The 25980-nt window shown below is 29.1% G+C and overlaps 2 protein-coding genes and 1 long non-coding RNA gene across 3 annotated transcripts; 1 reads left to right on the top strand and 2 right to left on the bottom strand.

Annotated features, from left to right (window-relative positions):
- Positions 963 to 5545, bottom strand: LOC109360650 (B3 domain-containing transcription factor VRN1-like). The gene is made up of 7 exons (XM_019605686.1): positions 5312 to 5545; positions 3969 to 4437; positions 2326 to 2447; positions 1965 to 2250; positions 1599 to 1726; positions 1235 to 1520; positions 963 to 1161 (listed from the first exon to the last, which is right to left on the bottom strand). The coding sequence occupies exons 1-7, from the start codon at positions 5423 to 5425 to the stop codon at positions 1109 to 1111; spliced, it is 1458 nt and encodes a 485-aa protein (XP_019461231.1). The 5' UTR covers positions 5426 to 5545; the 3' UTR covers positions 963 to 1108.
- LOC109360141 lies at positions 10940 to 13830 on the bottom strand. Its single transcript, XR_002109124.1, has 3 exons — positions 13620 to 13830; positions 13416 to 13502; positions 10940 to 11514 (listed from the first exon to the last, which is right to left on the bottom strand). It is a non-coding gene; the product is annotated as an uncharacterized LOC109360141 (long non-coding RNA).
- On the top strand, positions 21313 to 24523 carry LOC109359946. The gene is made up of 6 exons (XM_019604637.1): positions 21313 to 21444; positions 21885 to 21995; positions 22232 to 22333; positions 22563 to 22694; positions 23484 to 23852; positions 24398 to 24523. Exons 1-6 carry the CDS (start codon positions 21316 to 21318, stop codon positions 24521 to 24523), a joined length of 969 nt encoding a protein of 322 aa, XP_019460182.1. The 5' UTR covers positions 21313 to 21315.

Consider the following 25980-nt stretch of genomic DNA (forward strand, 5'->3'; position numbering starts at 1 on the left):
TATCTTATAGTAACTAATAACCGCAAATTCAGTTTGTTTAATGTTAGTTTAAATCGATAAGTTATACGATTTTCCTATTTATAAGGAAAGATTAGCATGGTTGTTTTCCCTATTTTTTTCTTCATGCAATTTGGAATAATGGTCGAATCTTTTTATTAAATTTAAAATCGATTTATTAATCTAGAATATAGATTTATGCATTGTACATATTTAATCTTAATGTATAAGAATAGTGTACTATAAATAACATTAAATTGTCTTGGAAGTGACAATTTTGTTTTCTTTTTTTGTCTCCATTTTGTGTATCGACTCATTTTCTGTTTGTAAACATTTAAATCATATGAACCTTTGTAAAAAAGTGCACATTAAAAAGATATATATAGTAATATATAAAAATTAAGAAAAAAAATCTCAAAGAAAAATTGTGTTGATTGTGTCTTTGGATGATACTTGTGATTCAAACAAAAAATAAATTTATCATGGTATTTAAAATTTGAATTTTAAATGACTAAAATATTTTATATCAAAATCCTGAGAAGTATTTGTCAAACAATAAACAAAAAATTAATTAATCATTACAGATAATAACATAAAAACTATTTAAAACCACTAAACATGAAATCTATTTAAAAGCAAAAATAATATAAAAATGTTAATTAATCAAACTTTGAAAGGATATTTAGGTAGTTACAAAGAAATTATGTTAGTAAGAGATTAATGAACATAAATCTATAAGATAAACTTAAAGCATAACAATTAGAAAAGATATAGAGATAAATGTTGTTAAAAGATATGATTATGATAGAGCATTATGATATCATTATCTCAGTTAATAAAATTAAGAGTGAATACTCACTTTGGTCATTATGAAATTTGGCGTGTACGAATTTGGTCCCCGAAAAAAGAAAAGTTCAAACTAATATTTAAAAATTGCAAATGTGTCAACATTGTGTTCTTCTCTAGATATCAGCATTAACAAACTTACAAAGGAAAAAAGGCAGCAAAATATAGATGCAGAACAAAAAAAGCAGAACATCATAGGAAGCAATGTTTCTATGCATCTAGGACCTTAATTACCCCAAAATGATGACACAAAACAACCACCACTCTACATTCCCTTCATATTCATGTCACTTTCCTTCACTTCCTCATCAGAAGATTCTGCAGAAAACCGAAAGAATATTTATTTGACATATAAAGGATTGTTTGAAAAGAACATTCAAACCAAATCTACCTTGAGAAGCTGGACAATTTGAATTATCAGACACTCTAAAGATACAAACTTGGAAGGCAAGCTTAGTTCTATCAATGAGTTCGAAGATGCAAACATCGCCTACTTCTAAGTTGTTGTCCTCGGAAAATTGTTTCCACCCACTTCGGAATTCAAATTTTGATCCATCACAGTTTCCCCTAATGCAGTACCTTGCAGGCCAGACTCTCCCATTTGCCGACATTAGACTGATATCTCCATTCTTTATGCCCATGTCAAAGTATCTCTTACAAAACTTGGATGGTAAATTCTGCCAATGAATAGAAAAAAAGGTATTTTTTATTGAATTTTAACCTGCTAGTCATATCTTTCATTCTTAGATGCATACCAACTTAGCTCGAAAATTGACGTATGATCGATGCATGACAACCAAGAAGGATGGGTTACAAGGTTTGAAGTTTCTAGCTCTGTCGAGAGCGGTAGTTTGTTTAGAACTAGTAGCAATTTCTGGTTTCTCTGCAAAATTTGAACTTGGTAAGTTAAACATTTCATATATATCTTTAAATCTCTCAAATGTTCGAAAATTTAGACATGGTTTAGTAGCCTTATAGGTGCAGGCAAAAGGAAATTATAAAATGAAAGAACGAAATTATGTAGAACAAAAGATAATCTCTTTGCGAACTTCTGAAGCTTTTGTTAGGCATTAGAAATACATAAAATGTAAGTTGGAAAGAAAATCAAACACCAATCCTACCTTGAGATGTTGAACAAATTGAATTGTCAGTCCCGCCTGAGATGTAAACCTCGAAGCTAAGATTCCTTTTATCAACGAGTTCGAAGGTGCAGACATTACCTACTTTCAAGTTATTGTCCTTCGCAAATGCATTCCACCCCCTTGAAAGTTCAAATTTTGTTCCTCTCTTGATTTTCGTGATAACGTATCTTACAGGCCATACTCTACCATTGGACACCCGAAGATTGACCTCTCTACGCTCGTTGTCGAAATCAAAGTGTCTCTTACAAAACTTTGGTGGTAAACTCTGCAAGGGAAAAGAGAGAGTTCACTTTATTTTTCAACTTATTTTCTGCAAACCATATCTTTCTAAGTAGAATACCGGAAGAACACGGGAGAAGATGTATGATGGATGCATGACAACCATGAAGGATGGATTAGAAGGTTTGAATGAATGAGCCATGTCCAGAGCTGTAATCTGCTTAGCAGTAGTATGTGGTCCCTCTGCAAAATCAGAACTTAGTAGGCTAAGCATTCTATGTTAATCTTTTAAGATTTGTAACAAATTGAATCATACTAAATGTTTGCAATTTCCAACTGGTTTAGGAGACTTAGTTGAAGTGCGCATGAAATGAAAAAATATAAAATCGTAGCGGTAAATTAAGTAGAACAAAAGCATGTATGATCTTTTGATGATTTTGCAACACATTTAACTAAAATCTTCTACCTTTAGTCTTTTCGCCAGAATGATGCAAAGTTCCATTTACTTTTCTTTCAAATTGAATAAAGCCTAATGGTGAGTTATCTTTTCTATTTTGACTTGGTCTTTAATCTTTCAAACTTTCAACCATTGCAGATTTATTTATGTGATCACTAGAGGCCATTTTACCTTCTACTCCTTTGAAAGGGTGGTCTATCTAAGTGATAAATCTCTATTGTGTCTTAATTTCATTATCTTTTTCAAGCACCTTTTTACTCTATTTGAAAACATTTGTGGAGAAGAAGATCATGCATCAATTTTTCTCACATTCCAAGTTCATGGAATCCCAAACCACAAATGAAGGAGCTAGATGTGAGAAGAGTGGTTGTTGTCAAAGAAGGGAGCCAAAAATGAAGGAGGAGAATTTGAGGGAGAATCCCAGAAAAATAAAATTATTGGTGTAAATAAAGGAGAGAATAGTTGAGAGGTATATAGTTAGAAGCAAAAGAGGGAAAATGAAAAAGTGAGTAGTGGAGAGGAGAGAAAGAGTGAGAGTGGAATGAAAAGGATTGAGAAAAGTGTTGTAAAAGCTCCATGGTTCAGAATCTTCCTTTATCCGCAAACTCCAACAAGAAAATGCAAGGAAAGGCCATTTGCTAAATTCCTAGATATTTTAAAAATATTGAAGATAAATATCCCATTTGCTGAAGCCCTGGAATAGATGTCTACTTATGCACGATTCATGAAGGAAATGTTGACCGAAAAAAGAAACTTCATTGAAGAGGAAACCATTGAACTGAAAGCTAGCAGCACTGCTATTTTTCAAAAATTCAATCCCAAAAATCAAAGGATCCCGAAAGTTTCACCCTCCCTATCACGAATGGGAGCTTTTCAGTGGAGAACACACTTATGGATTTGGCTGCTAGTATCAATCTGATGCCGTTATCAATTTCGAAGAAGATAAATGTTATTTTGTTTATCGAATAACAAGCTATATCTTTCTTAGATGCTTACCATATTAGATTTAGACTCGACGTATGAAAACCACACAGAATGGATTACAAGGTTTGGAAGATCTAGCTCTGTCAAGAGCTGTAATTTTCTTAGCAGTATAGTATGCAGTCCCTCTGCAAAATCAGATCTTAGTAGGCTAGACATTTCAAATTCATCATTTAGACTGCATACAAATTGAAAATTACTAACAATTTGTAAGGTCCACGTGGCTTCGGAGACTAACATGAAAAATCATTTACATGTAACAAAATTAAGTCTATATAAACTTCTGACGATTATTTTCAAACATTTAAAATTAATAAATCTCTTACCTTCACACTTTATGCCAGTGTGACACAGAGTTGCCTTTGACAAATTTGAGATACTCTCAACTTCAACACATCTACTTTTCTTATTAAGTTGAAGAAATTCCAATGATGAGTTATCTTTTCTCTGTTGACTTGGTCTGCAATCTTCCAAGCTTTCAACCATTGCATGTTTATCTCTTCGATCGTTGTAGGCCCTTTTACCTTCTACTCTTTTGAAAGGGTAGTCCATCTCTAAGGCACTCATATCAAAGATGAATACCTCAAAATTGGAACTTTTTTCATATTTGAAAACAACAAAATGCCCTTCCTCTAGAGAGTGATACTCTGCAAATTCTTTCCAACCCTTGTGGAACCATATTTTACCATCATGTTTGACCAAATTTACTTCCCATTCTTCATCATTTGGTGCCTTAAGAATTATAGTTTTCGGTAAGCCTTCGCCATACTTCTCCGTGAATGCTCTAGGAATCATCTGTTAAACAATAACATTATGATAAAGATCATAAAGATGTTAATCTGCACTAGTTTCAATATCACTCTATTAAAGTTTTCTTTGTTATAAGGGTGGTCTAAACACCCATTAGTAAGATTAAGAGGAAAGGTAGGACAATAATTATGAGTAACATATGAGTGATGTGACTCCTTATAGGGATCAAATCCAAAAATTCAAATGTTCTTAAGGAATTATTTTGCCACTAGGTTACAGACCAATCAAAAATTTGAAATTGCTTTTCCAATAATAATCTCATGCTCATTCTATATAATTTTTTTGTTACTACCAAGCGTATCCCTCACCTTCTTCTTGGGTAAGGAACTAATCTCTTTCGGGGTATGTGGCTGACCCTCCCAACAAGTGTCGCTCCTAAGCATCGAATGTTTGACGTTTTGGTCATCGTGGTATCTCTAGTAGTGTCTTACAGCACTGGACCAATACTTTGTTGGTTTCTCATTCTATATTTGTAATGACATAACATAGGGCAAAACAATAAAATAAAATAAAACTTTAGTAATTGAATACTATATACTAGTATTTGAAGTGACAATGAAAGTTTCCGTGCACGGCCCAATGTACAAGGCTCTCAACTAATAGAGTCCAGGGCACGACCCAGTGTACAAGGCTCCTAAATATAGCGAAGTGATTGTTTTCAGGATAAGTTTCGTGACGATTAGCCAATGCACTTTGTGAATAGAGTGATAAAGAAAGCTTGAAACAACCAATATGTGTTTAAGGGAGTTACTACATTCAAAACCCTCATTTCCTCAAAAAATGGGTTCTTAGAAAAGGTTTGAAATTGAACAAAAAAGAGAAAGTAATGTTAGTGTGTAAAGGAAAAATGGGTGCTTACTAATTTCCCTTGAAGGAGGTTGAAATTGAGTATGATCTTGAAAAAGTGGATTGGCTTTAACTCAAGTTGGTTTTCATCATCATCAACAACATTATGGTAATCATTTTCCATCATCTTATGGTTTCACTTCACTGAACCCAATATGAGAGTGTGAGATAATCTACCATTATTAATTCTTCATTTCAGTTTAGCCTTTTCATTTTCCTCTTGCGACTATGAATTTTATGAAATACGGATACGGATAAGTCGTGGATATGCATTTTCTTGAAAATGCAGGATATGATTCATTTGAGATGCATATTTTTCTGAAAATGAATGATATGATACGTTGGGATACACCTAAAATATATGGACAAGATCTATAAAACATAATAAATATATCATTATTGTTATGAATTTTTAAATAAGAAACATATTTCTTAGATATTATTACTAAATATAAAATGAAATTTTTATTGTCATAAGAAATCATTCTTTAGTGCTAACGAATAGGAACAATATCAATCTCATTTAATTGATGGTCAACACATTATGCATATGATATAGGCATGTTTTGTCTTTTTTTATCTTGCTAGAAGTCCACTTGATAGATTGAATATTATGTTTCTCTCTAGTACTTAATTGATTATGTTATGTCTTTCTCTCTTTGAAAATGCTATTTTGTGATAGTTTTGGTATCTACGAGGTATCGGGAAAATATTTTAAAAGTATCGAAGAGTATCTGGAAAGTGTCGGATTCATAAATTATTTATTTTAAAAAATAATAATTTCGATATGCTATGAGTACATATCAATAAAATATCGGAGAGTATTAGTGTCAGATACAAATATGTAAAGGTTATTGAAGTGTGAGTGTTTCATATGTATGAATTTTAATATTATACATTATCATTTTATATGCATCATCATTCATGTTTAACTATCATTCATTATTACAAAACTAATACAAATTAATAGTAAATAATATACTGATTATGTATAAATCTTTATAGTGATAGAGTCCTCAAATTTTCCACTACCAATTTATGAGGAAAAATTAATCTATTAGGGTTTGTTATTAAAGGGGAGAATGAATGTTAGATTATATAATGACTATGTATAAATATTTATATTTATAGTGTATAAGTTTTTCATAACTATATATTTTTGTGGAGGTTATTCATATATTATATAACTAGCAGTGTACCTGTGCATTTGCACGGGTCGCTTCTTTATTTATGCATAATGCAAATATAATATACATATACTTTATAATATCAATAAATCATGTATTGAAACATTATATTTCTCATTATATAGGTGCAATATTAACAATGATTTTTGAGTGTATATATAGAATATTAACAATTATAAATGTGTTTGTATAAGCATTTATTTGTTGAAAGTGTGATTATAGAAAATATTTGATTCTTAAATAACTCAATAAATAAAATTCAAATTGTATTGGATAATATCTCACATCTATATTCTCTATATAAAATTATAAATATAAGGAGTTATTTTTGCATCATATTTTTTGTGAATGCGTATATAAGTATCATATAAAGTCATAAGGATTTTTTAGCATATCTCTTAAATGCTTATGTTTTATTTTAGATTAATGTTCATTGTGTATAAATATTTGAATATATTTTTAGCATTCAAATATTGTATAATTAAATGTTATTTATTTGATTATGTTTTAGCTAATAATCATTGTATGAAAATAACTCATAAATTAAAAACACACTAAGTTAGGATATGACAGATATTTTTTCTGATAAATTTAATCAAAATAATAAAAAGAGTCTAATAATTGATTTGTTATATTACTAATTAAAATACATTTATTTTTCATGAATATATATACCATTGTTATCTTTTAATTAAATAATATAATGATAGTAATTAAATACATGTGACCCGCGCATTCGCATGGCTAAAAACACACATGTTACCCATGCATTCGCATTACTAAGAAAACACATGTTACCCATGTATTCGCATAGTTAAAACGCACATATTACTCATACATTCATATTATTAAGAATATACATCTTACTTGTGTATTTGCATGTTTAAGCACATAAGAAAAATAAATTGATAATTTTTAATTTGAATTTTCTACAATTAGTATTAAATTATTATTAACATATAAAATATATAAAAAGTATGAAGGAAAAAATGTGAGGAGGAGGTGACATGTGACATGAAGGAAAAAATGTAAGGAGAAATTGAGATGTGGCATAAGAGAGTTTTTTTATTATGTTGTTAATAGAGAAAAATTAAAATTCAAAGAATCTGAACTGTAATATTAAAATTCAGTGCGGAAAATGTCAAAAAACTTTGATAAGATGAAAAAGTACAATTATTCTTAGATTAATGGTAAACATTAAATTATATAGATAGATTAATGTAAAAAAATAATTTGAATGTGAAAAATGATTTCAATTTCATCTAATGTTCAATGACTACTACTTTTTAACATAACAAAACATAGAGGTTGTAAACACTCAATTTTAGTGTGGTAGCGACATGAACCAATCACTAATTAATATTAAATTATTATTAACATATAAAATATAAAATATATAAAAAGTAGGAAGAAAAATATGTGAGGAGATGGTGACATGTGGCATGAAGGAAAAAATAACATGTGGCATGAGGGAATGAGAAAGTGACATGTGGCATGAGGGAATGAAAAAGTGACATGTGGCATGAGAGAAGAAGAAAATGACATGTGGCATGAGGGAGTTTTTTTTATTATATTGTTAATAGAAGTTACCAAATCATAAAAATAAAAATAAAATAACATATAAACATATTTCATCTTAAATATGATTATTAGAAAAATGGTTTAAATGCAAAAGAAAAGTAATATCAACGCGTTTCCAATTAAATATTGTTAAAGAATTTCACTAAATTGGCATGAGAACAAAAGATAAATCAACAAACTTGAATTTTGCATCTTAAATTTTATATCATGGTTAATAATTTAACAATTAAAAAGATAAAATTAAATAAAATTGCTCTAGTTAAAGAGTAAGTTTCATAAATAACAGATTTTTCTTTAATTCTTTGAGAATTTATATTGTATTAGCAGTTATGATACCTTTTCTATGTATATTCTGAATAATTATGGCCTATGTAGGAAAGAATAATTTCAAATATTAGATTTAGTGATTCGAATATTTTTTATCGTCTCTTTTTTTTTTGGTGGTTTTAGGAAGTATTGAGAGAATAAAAGCACCAAATGTTAAAAAATATATTGAATGATTAATAGATAAAATTCTGAATAAATAATAAGAAGAACTCTATAAATTGTTCATGACTTTTTTTACATTTAGTAGTCCTATTTATAACAACAAGGGATGACACATACTAAATCTACATCACACAAGTGTACATATCTTAGGGAAATAAAAGTGTAAAATAAACTAAGTTATATAACTACAATAAGACAAAATAATTGGTTAATATTGTAAAATATAATCTGCCAAAACCACTTGGTTGTGTAGTATAATTGTTAAATAAAAATAATACAAATGAATAATTAATTATAGATATATTGTGTAAAACTTTGCATTGAGACCAAGATATTTGACTTTTAATATAATGTATGCTGTATATAAAGTCAAAACATATTATAACTATCTACATGATATAATTTTCACTTATCTATTTTGCCGTTATAATTAATAATTATCACAATATTTTCTGATACAATAAAAAATATAAATGAAGGTTAGAGGAAGTTACATTCACTATATATATCAAACTACCAATGCATTTTTTACTAATATCACAATTCATTTTTATATTTTTTTCAAAAAATTATAATATCATGTACGAAAAAAGTGATATAATTCTCTAAAATAAAATATATACAAATTAAATATTCAATAGTAAAAAGTAAAAATACGGGTCAGCAAACACGAAATGAGATAATTACATTAAAAAGATTATACCATTATGCCTCAGCAGAAATGACATGGGTGGTTTTATACATGATTGGTCTATAAATAATACTTTAGATAGATATGGCACTAGAAAATAAACCATCGCCATGTAAAGCAAAATATCCTAAAGTCAAGGTTATACATTAGATATATTCATAGTGTAAACTTGTGATTTCAACATGTGGTGGTAGAGTAGATATTACATAGCTGGATATTATATTTTTTTTCATATATATCAAATCAATGAAGCATCGAAATCTTCAAGATCATGGAAATAGGTTTGATATTGACATCCCTATGCTGTGTTATTCACAAGTTTGCTTAAATCAAATATCCATGGCAATAAACTTTTTATTTAGTAGATAATTATATATGTTTAAATTAGCTTATTTTAATTTGTATTATGAAAAGTCTCTTAAAAAGAATTACAAATTTTTGAATGTTTGAAATATGTTATTATATTAATATTATATTATCTAGTATTATAATAGATTATAGTTATTAATGTTATATATTGACTCAAATTCTTATTATAATGTACACTAGATAAAAGCAGCAAATAGAAACACTTCATGAGCACTTGGACTCATGGGTGTATTAGAACTTGTAATTTTTATTCTCTAATAATATATTGGTAGCTGCTTAGTGTTTCATGTGATGTAGGCACGATTGGCTGAACTCCGTTAACAAATTTCTTGTCTTCTTCTCTTATATTTATTCTATGCACTTTATTTGATTGTTTGTAGCCAACACTGTGCAACAATCGCTTCAGCTGTACCACCAATTGGTAGATGAATCTTAACTATAGATGACAAAATGGGTAATACTCACGGACATGCACGCATAGCCCACAATTGTTTGTGGGAAGGACATACAAATTTTGTCTATTTGTTCGTTTTGCCCGCCGAGCCTACAGCCATTTCCTTTGGGCAATGCGAGCGGCCCACGAACATAATTAAAGAAAAAAATTAAGAAACATTCAAATAAGTTATGATGCAATGTGATTTTTAAAAATTGCAATCTAATGTGATTTGTTAAACTTCATATAAAATATCAAAGTTTTTGTTAATTTTTTATCTATAACTATTATATCTTATTTTATTTTATTTATTATTTGAATTTTTTTAATTTTTAAGTATTCAATAATACCCGCGGGCAGACCGCAAGCCTGTTTTAAAACGAGTAGGGTATTGAATTTTGTTCGTTAAGCCAATACGGGCATGTCCACGCCCACTTAAATTTTTGCAGACATTTTCGAGTGCAGAAAAAACGGGTTGGGCGGCCTGTTTTGCCGTCTCTAATCTTAATGCATGCGCAAGATTATTGCTAAAGAGATTGAACGCATGTTGATTGTGTGAACACTCAATTTTGTCCTACCTTTTACCTTTATCTTGTGCAAAAATAAAACATCATTTCTGGATTACTTTTTAGAGAAATTACAAATTATATTTTCGGGTGAGTCATATGCGTGTGATATCAAAGAATCCTTTACATCAATAACTTATGATTTTACAGGGTTATCCCTAGACATCACGTTGTCTTTTGATTTATTTCTTACCATTCGTGAAAGCAAAGCCATCCCCGAACTCAGTTTTTCTGTCACAAATATTTTCATACAAACACTAATAGTTGGAAAGAAAATAAGTTATAAAGAAATGTTCCTTCTATGAGAAAAAGTTCACACTTGCTGGAAAGTTTTTTTTGCTGCATTAATTCTGGGAACCAGCCAAACATAGGAACAAATATGATGATTCCATTTATATAAAACAGGTCCTGAGATTCACTGCAGTGTTCTAAAATTGGGGTTTGGGGTGATAAAGCAAGATGGAATTTTAACCATATGGTAAATCAGTGTAAAATTGTGCCCAATATCAAGCATTATGGTTAATCTCATTGACCATTCCTCAATGCTATATATTGAGTATTCACGTATGCTAAAGTTTGGTCTCTATCCATTCCTTTTCAAAAATCTGCTTCACATATCTAAGTGTTGCATCAACACTATCAGACTCTAAACCCTATCACCAGGGACGCGAACAGCTTTCGCCCTGTAGGAGATGAGGCAAAGGTGGCTAATTGTTGGATGAAAATCAGAGAACCAATCGTACTCAGTCGAAGGAACTTCCTCCACTTTTTTCTCAAACGGATCAAATTTGCTTAATATCAACATGAGAACCATTCGCTCAAGTAGCTCTTCAAGTTGGCGTTTGGGACCGTGAAATTAAGTTGCATGAAAAGGCTTTATGCTTGAAGGTAATAATAGACCTGACAAGAAACAAAATCAATAGTCAGATAGTATGAATATTGTCCTTGACAAAAAAATTATAATTTGGTATAAAGAGAAATGAATGAGAACAACCATTACTCACCAATCAGCAGAATTTAAAAAGAGTGGAATTGGAAGATGCAAACTAAAAAGCATACTCAAATTAAAAGGGCAATCAGCAAAATTCTAAGGGGTTTTTAGCAGATGTGAGGCAGCTTTACTGTTTCAGTTACAAGCATTAGCAAACAAAGAACCTCTCAGCAGTTACAGAGGATTCAAAGAATGACATATTCAGTTACACATTTCTAATGAAGCAATTAAGCAAACCAACAAATATCTGCGTTCAGTTACGAATCAACATAAAGGAGATATGTGAATCAGCAAGGGACAACCATCAGTTATCAATAAAATCATAAACAAGCCATAAAGACCAAAAGCAATCAGAACCACTACAAAGACAGAGCAATCTAAAAGGAATCTCAAAAGTGGCATATATCAAAAATGCCCATTCCCACTTCAGTTACGCATCGTCATTATCAAGCATGAAGGAGAGCATTTATGGACAACCTTAAATCAGAGTCAAGATCAGCAACCCAAAGGACTCACAATCTGGCTATAAAAAATCAGAGAGGGAACACAACCCAGGGGGGAGTACAAGCTATCATATACAGTTATAGGGGATATACACATTTCATATTCTCTTATTTTTTTTATGTTACCTCCTCCATAATATTGCTTCACAACACATCCTTCTAATCTCAGCTTCTCCTCTTTATTAGTCACGTCACTGATATGAGAGGGAGAAGTGAAAAAACCCAAATCTCCCCTCAAAGGTGCAACACAGCAACACCCTCACATATACATATCTCTTCTCCAATCTCATACGGATATTATCCTAGCATATAAATCCACCCTTATCCCCTTTGCCCTGTTTGGTAACCAACAATCCAAAAATCCTCATTCCATAACCCCATGTAGGAAAAAATAATAATTTATTCCTTACCATCATTAGCATAAACAAGAGTAGCACCCTCTTAAAGATTGTTATGATGGGAAGTGGAATTTTAGCCGTGTGCACAAACACTTGCCAGAAGGGGGTTTATGTAACTTTTTTGATATGGCTAGAAGCCTTGGCGGCCAGGCATAGGTTCTCATCTTTACCAAACTCATTTCCAGAACAACACCAACCAAATCAAAGAACATATTCCAAATTGAAAAGATCAAAGAAAAAACGCATACATATACATACTGCGGAAATAGAATGCTCATACACTGATATCACACAAACATAAGCAATCAGAAGGATAGCCACCTATCAGAATACATTCAGGCATACATCTACAACACAATCATAAAAAATCAGAGAGAGAAGACAAGAGAACCAGAAAAACACATATTGCAACAGGGACTACGATACCAAAACAGACTATGCAACATCACAGTACATACATACCACACAAAGACAACAAAGAAAGGATACTGATATCACACTACACACAACAAATCAGTCAGCATACAAAAAAGAAGCAATCAGAGACAACAGAAGGTGAAGAATTCGGACGGTTCATAGCGGATGCAGGGAACATCCAGGAACAAGAATTATCCAGGATGACCTTCAAAGGATAAAAGACCGGGATACATATTCAGGTAAGCTGCATATTTCATTCATTTACATAATTGAAGGCAATATGATTTACCTAGTCTATGTTCCGAATATCAAAAGCATACATAGAACCCATTATTCCATTGAGAACACTAAAACTGAATAAATTACATCATGGTTGTTCTAAGTATGATTTGTTCTCACCCGAAAAAGTCCTTTTTTTCTTCATATGTGTGTCACTGATTTATCCAAACCATAAGGAATAAATAGAACGCAAACAGGGATAGGAATCGTTACCGAAATCCCTTGCTTATGTTGATTCCAAGCCGAGTGGCCACTTCCACCTTCTATTATCCTCACTGTGAAACACCGCAACCTCATCCACTAAAAAACCGAACAGCAACCAAAACCAATCAAATAAAAAAGAAAAGTAAAAACGAAAGGAAAGAGACGAATGGACTGGATAAAAAATAAAAAAAGTAAAGAAGAAGGTGAGTTCACCTTCGACTCAGAGCCACCGTGAGCCACCGCAATAATAAATTACCGATTCGGAACCACCTTAAGCCACCGCGAGAATGGATTCTAATCCCTTGGCCACGAGAAATGAGAAAGAGAGTGTGAGATTTAGGGATTTTCTTTTCCTTTACCCTTGGCCATTACCGTAGAATGAAGAAGATAGAGCAATTAGGGGATAAATCCCATAGTTCTACAAACTGCACGTGAGGTTTTTATCTAAATCTATTTTGTTGTTCTTTTGCTTAAGGATTATAATTTGCAAATTTCACTTATATGTATGTTTATTGTTTCCTGGTTAGTTGCCTTAGTAAGTGAAGTAAGATAGTTACTAAGTAATATACTTCATATTTTACCTAATAATAGTCTACATTTATCCTATAAATTATATTATCCTCTATGTTAATAATATTAATCTCATGTAAAAAATATAATTTAAATTTCTTGAATCTAATTTTATAGGATTTATATATTAAGGTTACGGTTCGAGTTGTCTCTAACTTCTCTGAAAACGAGAAGAAGGTCTACAACCAACACCGTCTCTAAACTATCAATCCCATATATATATATATAATTAATAAATTATTTTATCACCAAATTCTATATGCATAAATAATTGAAAACTATATTATCAAATTAATTAAGGAATTCTCATAGTAAGGTTATGGTTCGAGTTGTCTCTAACTTCTCCGAAAATGAGAAGAAGGTCTACGACCAACACCGTCTCTAAGCTATTAAATTTCTTATATAAAAGTGATTAATAACAGTTGTATCACCACTTTTATAGTGAGGTTATGGTTCGAGTCGTCTCTAACTCCCATAAAATGAGGAGACGACCAACACCGTTCCTAAATTATTAGTCCCATTAAATCAAAACCAATATATATTTTAAACAATTTTAAATTAAACAAACTAATATTTGTAAACTTATCGATATTTTCCAAAACACTAACAATTAACCAAATTAAGTAAACAATTTCAAACTAGAACTACGTAAGCCTTGATCCCCTTAATAGGGGTACGTAGGACCAAAATCAATATTGTCAGGCTCAATAATAAAAAATAAAAAATATAATATTTTACTAATTTAATTTCTAAATGAATAATTTTTAAGGGTATGAAAGTTTATTTGATTAGCGAGGGTACCGTTTTAATACGGGCGGACGGGGTGCTAGTACCTTCCCCGATCCGTAATCGACTCTCGAGCTCAGAATCTCTGCTTAAAGACCATATTATCCTAATTGGGCTTACTATAGAGTTTTCTACGTTTTAACCGCAAAAAACGTAGTGGCGACTCCAAATCAATCGAGAGAGGTAGAAATCGAGTTCGCCTCCTCCCAAGTCGTAGAGCCGATCTTCCAACCGAAAATCGGGTCGCGACAGGTTGGACAAGGTCTATCAAATGTATTGTGCGAGGATAAAATAGATGAGTTGAACGAAAAGGAAACATGGCTTGAACGTGGTCAGGACCTCAGTTGTGTTGGATCTAGAACCCAAATGTCCATGTATTCGATTGAGACCAAGGTGGAGCGGGATATTAGCTAAGGTAAAAATTCTTATGTAGAGTTCTTAATGGGTGAAATATTCGTCTACTTAAATCAAGATGGAGATTGTTGTGGGTGCTTGAAATATTAAGCTATTGTAGCTTACTGGTTGTGACTCATGGGAATAATGAATATTTGTCTTTGAGGTCATGAGTTCGAGTTGTGGAAGGCTCCATTTGGGGAATTAAAATATTAAAGGGTAGCTGGGGTGTTACATCTTTGATGAGGAAAGCTTAATATTTTGAATGTTGATTGTTTATCTTTATTTTGTTAGGGTTCTTGAATCATTTGCTAGAGGAAATTGATAGAAATTGGATTCGGGCTCTTATGAATAACAATTTTGGATTTCTTTTTATTTTTTGTCATTATATAAAGAGAAAAAACGTGCGAAGAATTTGTGGGAAACAATTACATATCATCATAATGAACTTTTATTATTTTGATACAATTAAAATTTTCATATACTCTTTTTTATTGTTTTGAAACATTAGCTTAGTGACATGTTGTCAAATTTTGAATAACTTTTATACCTCAATATATGGAGATTAATATTAAATTTGATTATGGACTTAAATGTTATAATTATGTTTTGGTCAAATTTGGAAATAATTTTGATTCTTTAAAGAACAATATATTCTTTATTTTCTTCTATTTCTTCATTTATTTAGATGTCATATCTATGATAATCATTTATACTATTTTTTATGAGTTTAAAATTTATGTATCGACAATATAAAGTTTTTACACTTCAGCACATTATCCACCATTGATTTGTATTACTTATGTTTGAGAGTCAATGATATTTAATAAATCAATGGTATATGATTTATTGACAGTATAAAAACACTCACATTGTCAATCTATACATGTTAAATTCATTTTTTACATAATAAAATATTAGGGTTTTTTCCCACAAATATCATCACACTGGAAGCAATCATACCCGAGTCAGAAACATCCACACGTATATAAGACTAACTCTCGCAGTGGGTATTTTTACATAATATCAGCTTTGGTAATAGTAACTTTGAATCAGTGGCGGATCTTGATATAAAATTTAGGAGGAGCAACAATATTTAATTATAATTAAAAATTAAAAATAATTTAATAACAAAAAATATAAAATAACATATATAATTGTTTTATAGTCTTAAATAACATATTAATTGTACCCAAAAAAATATTAATTATCATTAACAATTAAAAACGTTAAAGAAAAAATATATATATTTATTTAAAGTGTTGTTCTTCATTAAAGATTTAAGCTCATGATAAATGAATTAAGGGTAAAAATTTCAATTATTTATTTTTCAATATAAATCACATGTTACCTACAAGAAATTCGTCTATTTTGCTGCATAGTTTTATTTAGTTGTATTTGTTGCTGAAAATAATCTTTATAGTAGCTAAACTAAAATAGTTAAGATACGATGAATAATTCAATCAATCAACTAATATGCACTTTTTTTCTCGTATCATCAAGATTGCACCTAATTCAGAGATGGTTGAGAGTTTTTCAAACTTGAAGGACTTACGATACTAACAACAAAACTTTGAAGTTAATCTCAAGTAAATTTTTCTTACTAGCATTGAAATTTATAGGGTAAAACTTTTGCACAAAAATACATATATTGTCAATATTAAATGATTTAAAAATACATAGTATATTAGGACTTTTGCTACAAAGTTTGATAAAGATAATCTATAATCCCATAATATATATTTCATGTAAAATCATTATGAAGTCAAGTAGAATAATAGTATAAATAATATTAACATCTACACATTAAGAAAACTTTATCTATTATCTATAACTTTAGAAGGACCACATAATTTATAGAAGGTAAAGAATATTCGAAAGAATACATAAAAAGAAAATTTTAAAAAGTTGGAAAAAAATTCAGGGGGACAGTTACCCCACCTGCCTTGAACAAGGTCCGCTTATGCTTTGAATCCTTTTGATTTTTGTTATTACATAAAGAGAAAAAACATGTAAAGAATTTGTGGGAAATAATTACATATTGTCATTAATGAAATTTTATTATTTTGATATACTTACAATTTCATATTATCACTTTTATTGTTTGCAAATATTTGTTTATTTACATTTGATGACTCACATAGAACATTTTTCTTAGTGACAAAATCTTAACATCTGAATAACTTCTCTATCTCAATATATGGATATTAACATTCAATTTAATTTTATATTATGTAAAGACATGTTGCAAAATTCTCTCACGTTTCATTCGTATTTTGAAAATGTGGGAATTTTTATTCCTTCTATCTTCACTTACTTTGTAAACATTTGCCCCTAACCTTAACTTCAGCTCTTCTCTAATAACCAATAGATAGTATTATAAATAAATAATCTTATACATTAATTCTTTTACTTTTCACTTACTCAACAACATAAATAATTCCACATATGTTTTTTAAGATTGAATTCACATACTTTTATTTTATTTTCAGTTACATATTTAGTAAATGTATAAGTGTTTTCATAGTTATTTTATGTTTTCAGTTACATATTATTTGATATGATCTTATTATTAATTCAACGAGTTGATGATATTATAAATAAATACATGACACTTGTATTACAAAGGAGTATTTTTGTCTTAAAAATTTTAGATTCTCTCTTTCTCTTATATTAATATTGATAATTTAATTGATCATGGACTTAAATGTTGTGATTATGTTTCGTTTAAACTTTAAAATAATTTTGATTATTTAAGGAGCAACAAACATATTGATAAGCAATTTATATTGTTATTTATCGTGATCTTTCTGATATCTTATTTGTTATTCAAAGTCCTCACATATAATGATAAAATCAATTTCGCAGTAACAATGTTGTATATGTTGTTAAGATTTATTACTTTAAATTATTGATTCAAAGATATATTTTATATTTTTGTATTGTAGCCATTTTGATTTACATAACTATTTTTTGCTTCAACTCATAAAAATTTAATATTTATATTGTATTATTAAATTAATAGACATATATATTTCACTAAAAATTTATGTCTTTCATTTATTTAATTATAAATATTAAATGTATTTTCCAATACCAACAATGAGTTACGTGTGCACATACAAATAATTTAATTTTCTCTTCTCTAGCCAAATTATCTTAAAAAGGATATATCAAACCAAACAACTAAACTAATTTAATTTTTTTTGTTAAAAGAAGAAGAAAAGATAAACCAAACCAAAAGGAGATAGTTCAAATTGATAAACTATTACCCAATTCAACTTGACTTCATTGTTTCATGTTTCAATTTTTATATATCCAAACCATAGGACTCGTGCAAACAAATTTGATTAATTTTTAATAGTTTTTATATGTAACATGGTAGTATCTTTTAGGCTTTTGGAGATGTAAATAATTTTAGGCATTCTTGTTCACACAATCTAGAGAAAAAATGTATGATTCGATAGTGTATTAGTTTTATATATTGTCATTATATCACTCATCATTCATGTTTTGTTATGATTGACTCTTTATAACGTGTAATACAAATAAATATAAATAATATACTAACTATGTTTAAATCTTTACACCGATAGTACATAGATATTTGTTTATCTTATAACTCAACTAGCTTCCTTATAGTCTAATTCAACTAATTTCCATAAACCCTTTAAGTTCTATTTTGAATTGAATTGATGAAAGTTGACACTTTGTTCATTGTCATTTTGATCATGTATATATTTATCCTCATTTAGAGTTAGGACTAATATGAACTTTTACATTTTTTATGTTTTATTATTGTGTTGTGTATTAACTCAATATTAAGGTTTATACTTATATGCCAACAAGCTAAGCATGATGTTGTTTAATTTATTTCAAACATTTATAGTTTTTGTCACTATGGTTACTTTTTTATCTCCAAGAGTAAGGGTTATAGCTTGTTAGAAATTTCTTATTATAATGGTAAAAAAAATTAAACCTCATTTTGGAAGAAGAAAAATTATCCCACAATATATGGATTGATTTTGTGATGCATGCATATAAAGAGTAAACACATATTTTGGTGCATTATTTTAATCATTTTGAGCCATTTTGTGAGAAATATTTGTTTGTAAAATTTCAATTTCTTTACTGTCACATGTATTTTCTATAGGATGAAATTAATCTTGTCCAAGCAAGGAATATTCACAAATTTTAGAGCTAGCTCTCTAAACATGTAACAAAATAGCAAATATATTTTTTAAGGACATTTTCAAAGAAAATAATAAAATAATTAAAAACGATAAATATATGAAGATTTTATGTTGCGAAACAAATTGAGTTGAAATAAATAAATATGTTATCCCCTGTTAAATGAAGTACGAAAATTGAAAATAAAACTAATTCAAAAACATCTACAATTAGACATTACTAGATATCATATAATTTACTAGATATTATACAATTTTGTGAAATATCATACAATTTTGACATGTAATATTTGTTTATCTAATATTTTTATTCTGTAGTATTATTTGGTTTAATTGAATGCAAAGTGATTCACTATCCTTCTTCAACCTTCTCACATCATTCATTTTATTTTCACTCTATTGTTAGACTTCTAATTTTTTGGAATAGCTATAATAAAACTATAATTTAAAATAAAAAATTTACATGCGAGAAAACTTTTATTAATAAGGGAATGCCTAAAATACTCCAAAATAGAATTACAAGTTACATCTTTGATAACTTTAAATAATTATTATGATTATTATCTCCTTTATTTTTTGCATTACAATGACTCATCGATACAAGTTTACTATCTAACACGACAGACGAATATAAACTTCATCCTACAAATAATGACTATATAAAATGAGAACAAATGAATGTTGTTAAGTAATTAATATGCAACAGTTGTACATTTGACGAATATAAAATTTTGCAAAAAAAATTAAACAAAGAGTATAAGATTAATCCTTTTTTTTAAACATGAACTCAATAGTTTTTTTTTAATTTTACCAACATGTTATATTAAGATTATTACATGGTTCTTAGACATCATATTGCTTACGTTATATTGTTTTTTACAATTTTAGTTGACTAATATTAATGAGATATTTTTTTACACATTATAAACCTAACGTTATAGAGCTTAGTTGACTAATATTAATGGACATTTTTTATAAGTTATATTAGTAAGATAGAATTGTTTCCCATTATTTATAATATTATATTATATTTTTTAATAGCCCAACATTATATTATTTTTTTACACGTTATATTATTTTGATTGATTTTGTATGGTGAACGTTCACCCACATGTTTTTTCTTTTTTTTTCAATCTTTTATTTATTACATCATCATATTTTCTTTTTCAAATTATTATCTCCTTTCACTATGTCATAAGTTGATAATTTGTCTACCTTCCTCCCAATTTCACAATGTTTAATTTCTCATACGTAATTAAATTTTCACAAATGGAAAATTTACAGGTAAGACTTTTATAACATTTATTTTTTTGTCACAATTTAACATTTTGTCTAAATTCCTCACAATTTCTATATGTCATTCAATTTTATTATTTTAAATTGTTCTATGTGTGTTAGTTTTTATTTTACACATTTGTACTCTACTGATTTGACTTCAATAGAAGAATATACAACGACATGTGCGAATGCACCGATATCCTACTAATAAGCATAAAATCGTTGGAGTATGATATATGTAGGAGACATACAATACATGAATGTAGATGAATTGTAATAATTTTGTTTCTCTCATTTTATGAATAAGGAACTAATTCTTTTTCAAGCGCATGATTGCTCTTCCCGAACAAATATCATTTTCAGGAATCGATCATTGATCATTGGCCTAGTACGATATATGAGGATCTACTTAGATGCTTTACTATATATATTTCTAAATATCATGCACAACTCTTTTTTTTTTGTTTCTCACAGGTATCCTCGTACTGGAGGCAATCTTGTTCGAGCCAGGAATATCCACAGGTACGTGGGGCTAACTCTCCAAACAGATATTTTTTCCATGCACAATTCATTTGAACGTATGAGTTAATTTTTTATCATCTAAGATTTTCTATTAACCATTGTTTTCCTTTTGAGAGAACTATAAAAAGTGCATTGTAACAAAAATTTAGTGAGGTGGAGGCAGAGCTTGAATGAAGCAAGAATCTCACAACCCTAGTATGGAGCAAGTGAATGCAATGTCAGAAGTTCATCCTCTTCATCTTGTTGTAGATAAAGAGCTACATGATCAAATTGTTACTTTTCTCACAGAGCAGATGATAGTAAGTGGATCTAGTTGTTTTCTTTCGTTTCAATTGTTTCAAAACTCGTATAGTTATCGATGTTTTAAATTGTTGGCGCGGTTGCGATTACGTTGCATTTAAAGCAATTGAATGAAATTGCAAAAAAAAGTGACCGATGCGAAGATTTTGAAATCGCAATATTGCGATCGCATTCTTGTTTTCTCTTCATTTAATTTTTTCAAGGGTTATATATTGGTTGATGTTTTAAATCATGGTCGTCTGTTACAATTAAGTTAGGTTTATCACAGTCGCAGAATATTGCGTGAAAATGCAGCTAATATCGCCACAATTACAATTCAGATGTTGTTTCGCCGATTCACAAAATCACAATACTATGGTCACAATTGTGATTGTCGAGTATACAATAAATTTGATAATACTAACCATTCTCTTTTTATTTCATTTGTCTTCGATACTAGGAGCTTATCAAAGAATCAGAAAAGGAAAACAACAAAAAGAAAGATGTTGCATTAGTTGAGCCCCCCATATCTATGGTAGGGGCGGTGGATGTTGGAGCTACAATAAACAAAGTAATATTTTGAATTCATCGTATTCTTAGTCTTATTATTTAATATGTGTGTAAAGTAAGTTTAAATTGCACTATGTAACTGCAATTGTAATTACAATATTACGGTTTCAGGATTTACTGTAACAAAATCGTAATTACAATTGCGGCCACATTTATAATTTACATTAACAAGAGAGATTCATCTTTAAATCTTGAGTAAAAATGTGACTTATTTGATGGTTTTGCTTATATGTTTAGAGGAAGAGAATACAAATTCAAGACAATAAGCCTTATGGAGAAACAATTGGTACACTTCAACTTCCAAACAATTGTATTCTGAATAACATTGATTTGGACAATGTAAGCATTCAATTTTTAGTACTTCAGCATTTCTTTATTCTTGTTTTGTTTATATGTTTTTTCAACATTGTCTCATGGAGTATGTACTATAATTTGTGATATATTAAGAGTGTAATATCTATGTATGATTAATGTAAATATTTATATATATTTACTATATTATTCATTATCCATTTGAATTACTTTTTTTAAGAAATAATGATGATATTGTATTGCAAATGTGCAACAGGTGCAACTGTTAACCCAATCCGGGGATGAAACAAGTATGGTAAATAAAAATCCAAAGTTTTCAGTGACTGAAAGATTGATGAATTGGAAGATCAAATATGAGATTCAGAATGATGAGGCTGCAGATGATATTGTAAGATATGATTATAAATGATTTACTCAAGAAGATTATATTTTTTATAAATTTTATTAAAATTTAAATTTTGACTAAGATGTCAATTTGGTATGGACACAAAGAAAATGATCACAAGTTAGTCATGAAATATTAAAAGACTTAATATGTACACAGTAATAATTTAACTGTTTTTTATACTGTCAACACATCATCCACTATTCATATATTAATCATTGTTGATTCTCAAACAAAAGTAATATAAATCAATGGTAGATTGATGTGTTGTCAGTGTAAAATACTCAATATTAAAATGATCACTTGATCCTTTTCGATATTATTTGGTTGTCATATAGAGTCTTCCAAGACAAAAATTTACACTTCATTTTCTTTCATTTACTAACTTGTTGATCATTGTATCTTTGGAGCACCAATATGAATTTATTATCTAATTTTTCATACCCATATACTATATTAAAGAAAGGATTACCTTTTAAAGAACAGCATAATATCTATAACTGTGAGTATAAAAATTTATACACAGACAGTACGTTGTTCACCATTCATTTATATTACTTTTTTTGAAGAGACTATCATTATTAAGCATGTAGATGATGCAGTGACAATATATAAAATTCATGCACTGTCAGTGCATAAAGTTTTATACATTGCCATTGCATCATTCATATTTAATATCATTAATAATCTAAATAAACGATGAATAATATATTGACTGTATATATATCTTTAAATTCGCATGCATGAATATTACACTCATTTGAAGTCTAACATAGATACTTGTTTATGCAGTACTATTATCACTCCCAATCAAATCTGAAATTTGGTTCCAAGTTAGAAGTAATCAAATTTGTGCTTTCTGAAACTTATCCAAAGGAATCTGGTTCTGGTAGCAAGGTTGAAACATGGTCTCATGAACCTATTGACAACAAAAGAGTAAAGGTTGAAAATGTTGAAAGTGAGAATCTAGTTGAACCTGTTTTAACTGAGAATGTTGCTGAAGATGCTATAAAAAACCACATTGGTGAAGATGTTATAACTGAGAATGAGAATGTGACTGAATCTGTTGAAGCAAACCAATTGGATGAAGCTGTTATAAACAATCACTTGGTTGAACCTGTTGGAAGAAACCAGTTGGCTGAACCTGTTGTTGGAAACCAGGTACATCATGTTTAACATTCTAGAGATATTTATCCCAAAAAGTCGTGTCAGTTATTGTGTTTGGTCAGAAATATATTTAATTATTAAATTTTTAACTTAATAAAAAAATATTCGACCAATCATAGCAAGTGCTCCCTTAACATTCAAGAGTTTAAAATCTACACAATGACAGTATAAAATTTTTTTACATAGTCAGCACATCATCCACCATTAATTTGTATTACTTTCGTTTGAGAGTCAATAATAGTTATCAAATCAATGGTAGACGATTGTTGGCCACGTAAAAAACACTTACACTGTCAGTATATACGTATTAAATCCAACATTGAAATAGTTGAACACTCTATATCAGTATTTTAAATTGCATTCTCCATCCATAATTGTTATCACAACATTGTGGTTTCAGGAATCCCATAATGGCATTGCGACTACATTAATTTTATTTTCCTGGTAAATGCAATTTAAAACACTGATATATAAGCTCTGCATTATATTGAATGCAATTTAATATAGACTTAATATTATTTTTATTTTCTTTGGCATAGGGTCCAAAATTGACATCAAATTCCTCAACTCCATATCCTTACCCTGATGAGGAGATATATGAGCTAATGAGTACAGAAGACATGTTGAAAGAATTTGAACTTCATTGCGAAGGAGGACTAAATTAGATGATGTTTTTTATACAAGACTAATGAAAAAGTCTCATTGAAACTTAAGGCTTAATTTAATTAAGCATGTTTATGTGGTTTATTTTCTTCTTTTCAACATTAATAAGGGAGTCACATCTTTTATTCTAAAGATCGTATAAATTCATGTACCATTGTATTCTATTGGTCAGAAAAATAAAATATGAATTAAATATATATCAATTTTATATTTTATGATCAATAAGAACTAAATGGCACATGAAATTGTATAACAGAAGATGTTCTTCGATTAATAAGTGACATTGGGAGTGTATTAGGTTTATTAATCACTTCCTAAGCCACATTTTTAGAATTTTTGTATCATTTTGGTGTTGTATTTATATACAATAGACTTGGGCAATTATGTATACAACTTAAGAAGTATGGTGTTACCCTTATTTCGTAGAAGTGCTAATAAAACTAATTATAGGGTAGCATTGGATATTGGATATTTTTCAAAAGCTATGGTAAGAACAAATTTAATGATGATTATTTTTATTTTGTGTATCATGACATCTAATTCGAATGATATTTTTAAAGAAATCTAAAATGATTCTAGTTTTATTGTTATCTAAAGCCTTTATTTCTATATTATTTGTCGTGCATTAAAACTTTTGTCACAACTAGCCTCACTAGAAAGTAGAAACCATGCACAAAGTCACATTCTCTAACAATTACGTGAAACTCGAATGGAATCAGTAACAATTTTATATTATTTGGTTGGATATGATTAATTTGATACATGAGAATATGAAGTTTTGGGGATAAATAATTATGGTTAGTGAAACTCTAACATGTGTGCAAATTGCAAAAACTTCAATGAAATTTCTACTAAATTTTTAGGGGAAAATCTCACATAAATGAAGGACTTTCCAAAATAATATAGTTGCCAGCAAATTCACAACACAATATCTAATATTCATAACCTACTTTAGTGGGAAAGCCTATGTTAAATCATTTTTCATTCTCTTCCTTTCAAGATATTGGTCTACTAGTATAAGACCGTACTAGATCTTCATACAAGACCAAAAGATCAATGATTTTGATCCCTTATAGCAACATTTGTTGAGAAAAGTAGTCACACACCCCGAAAGAGATTAGTTACTTACCTACAAGTAAGGGTACAAACATGTCAATTTTGTCTTAAACAAGACTTATATAATATACTGGAGTTTAAGTGTGGTTTGTTAGTCTATTTAAAAATATAGTATGGTCTATTAATCTATTTAAAGACTTGATATATTATATAATACTAAAATATGTCACCATGTGTGCAATTAAATAGGTTAATAAGTCTTGACTAGTCTCATCTAACTCTAACAATTACAATTTATTTTTGTATATATTTTTATATTAAAATTATATATATATATATATAATATTAGTTATATTAAAATAATATAATATGACAATTATTATATAACATAATTAAATAGGTC

Source organism: Lupinus angustifolius, chromosome LG11 (genome assembly GCF_001865875.1).
Source record: "Lupinus angustifolius cultivar Tanjil chromosome LG11, LupAngTanjil_v1.0, whole genome shotgun sequence".
NCBI lineage: Eukaryota > Viridiplantae > Streptophyta > Magnoliopsida > Fabales > Fabaceae > Lupinus > Lupinus angustifolius.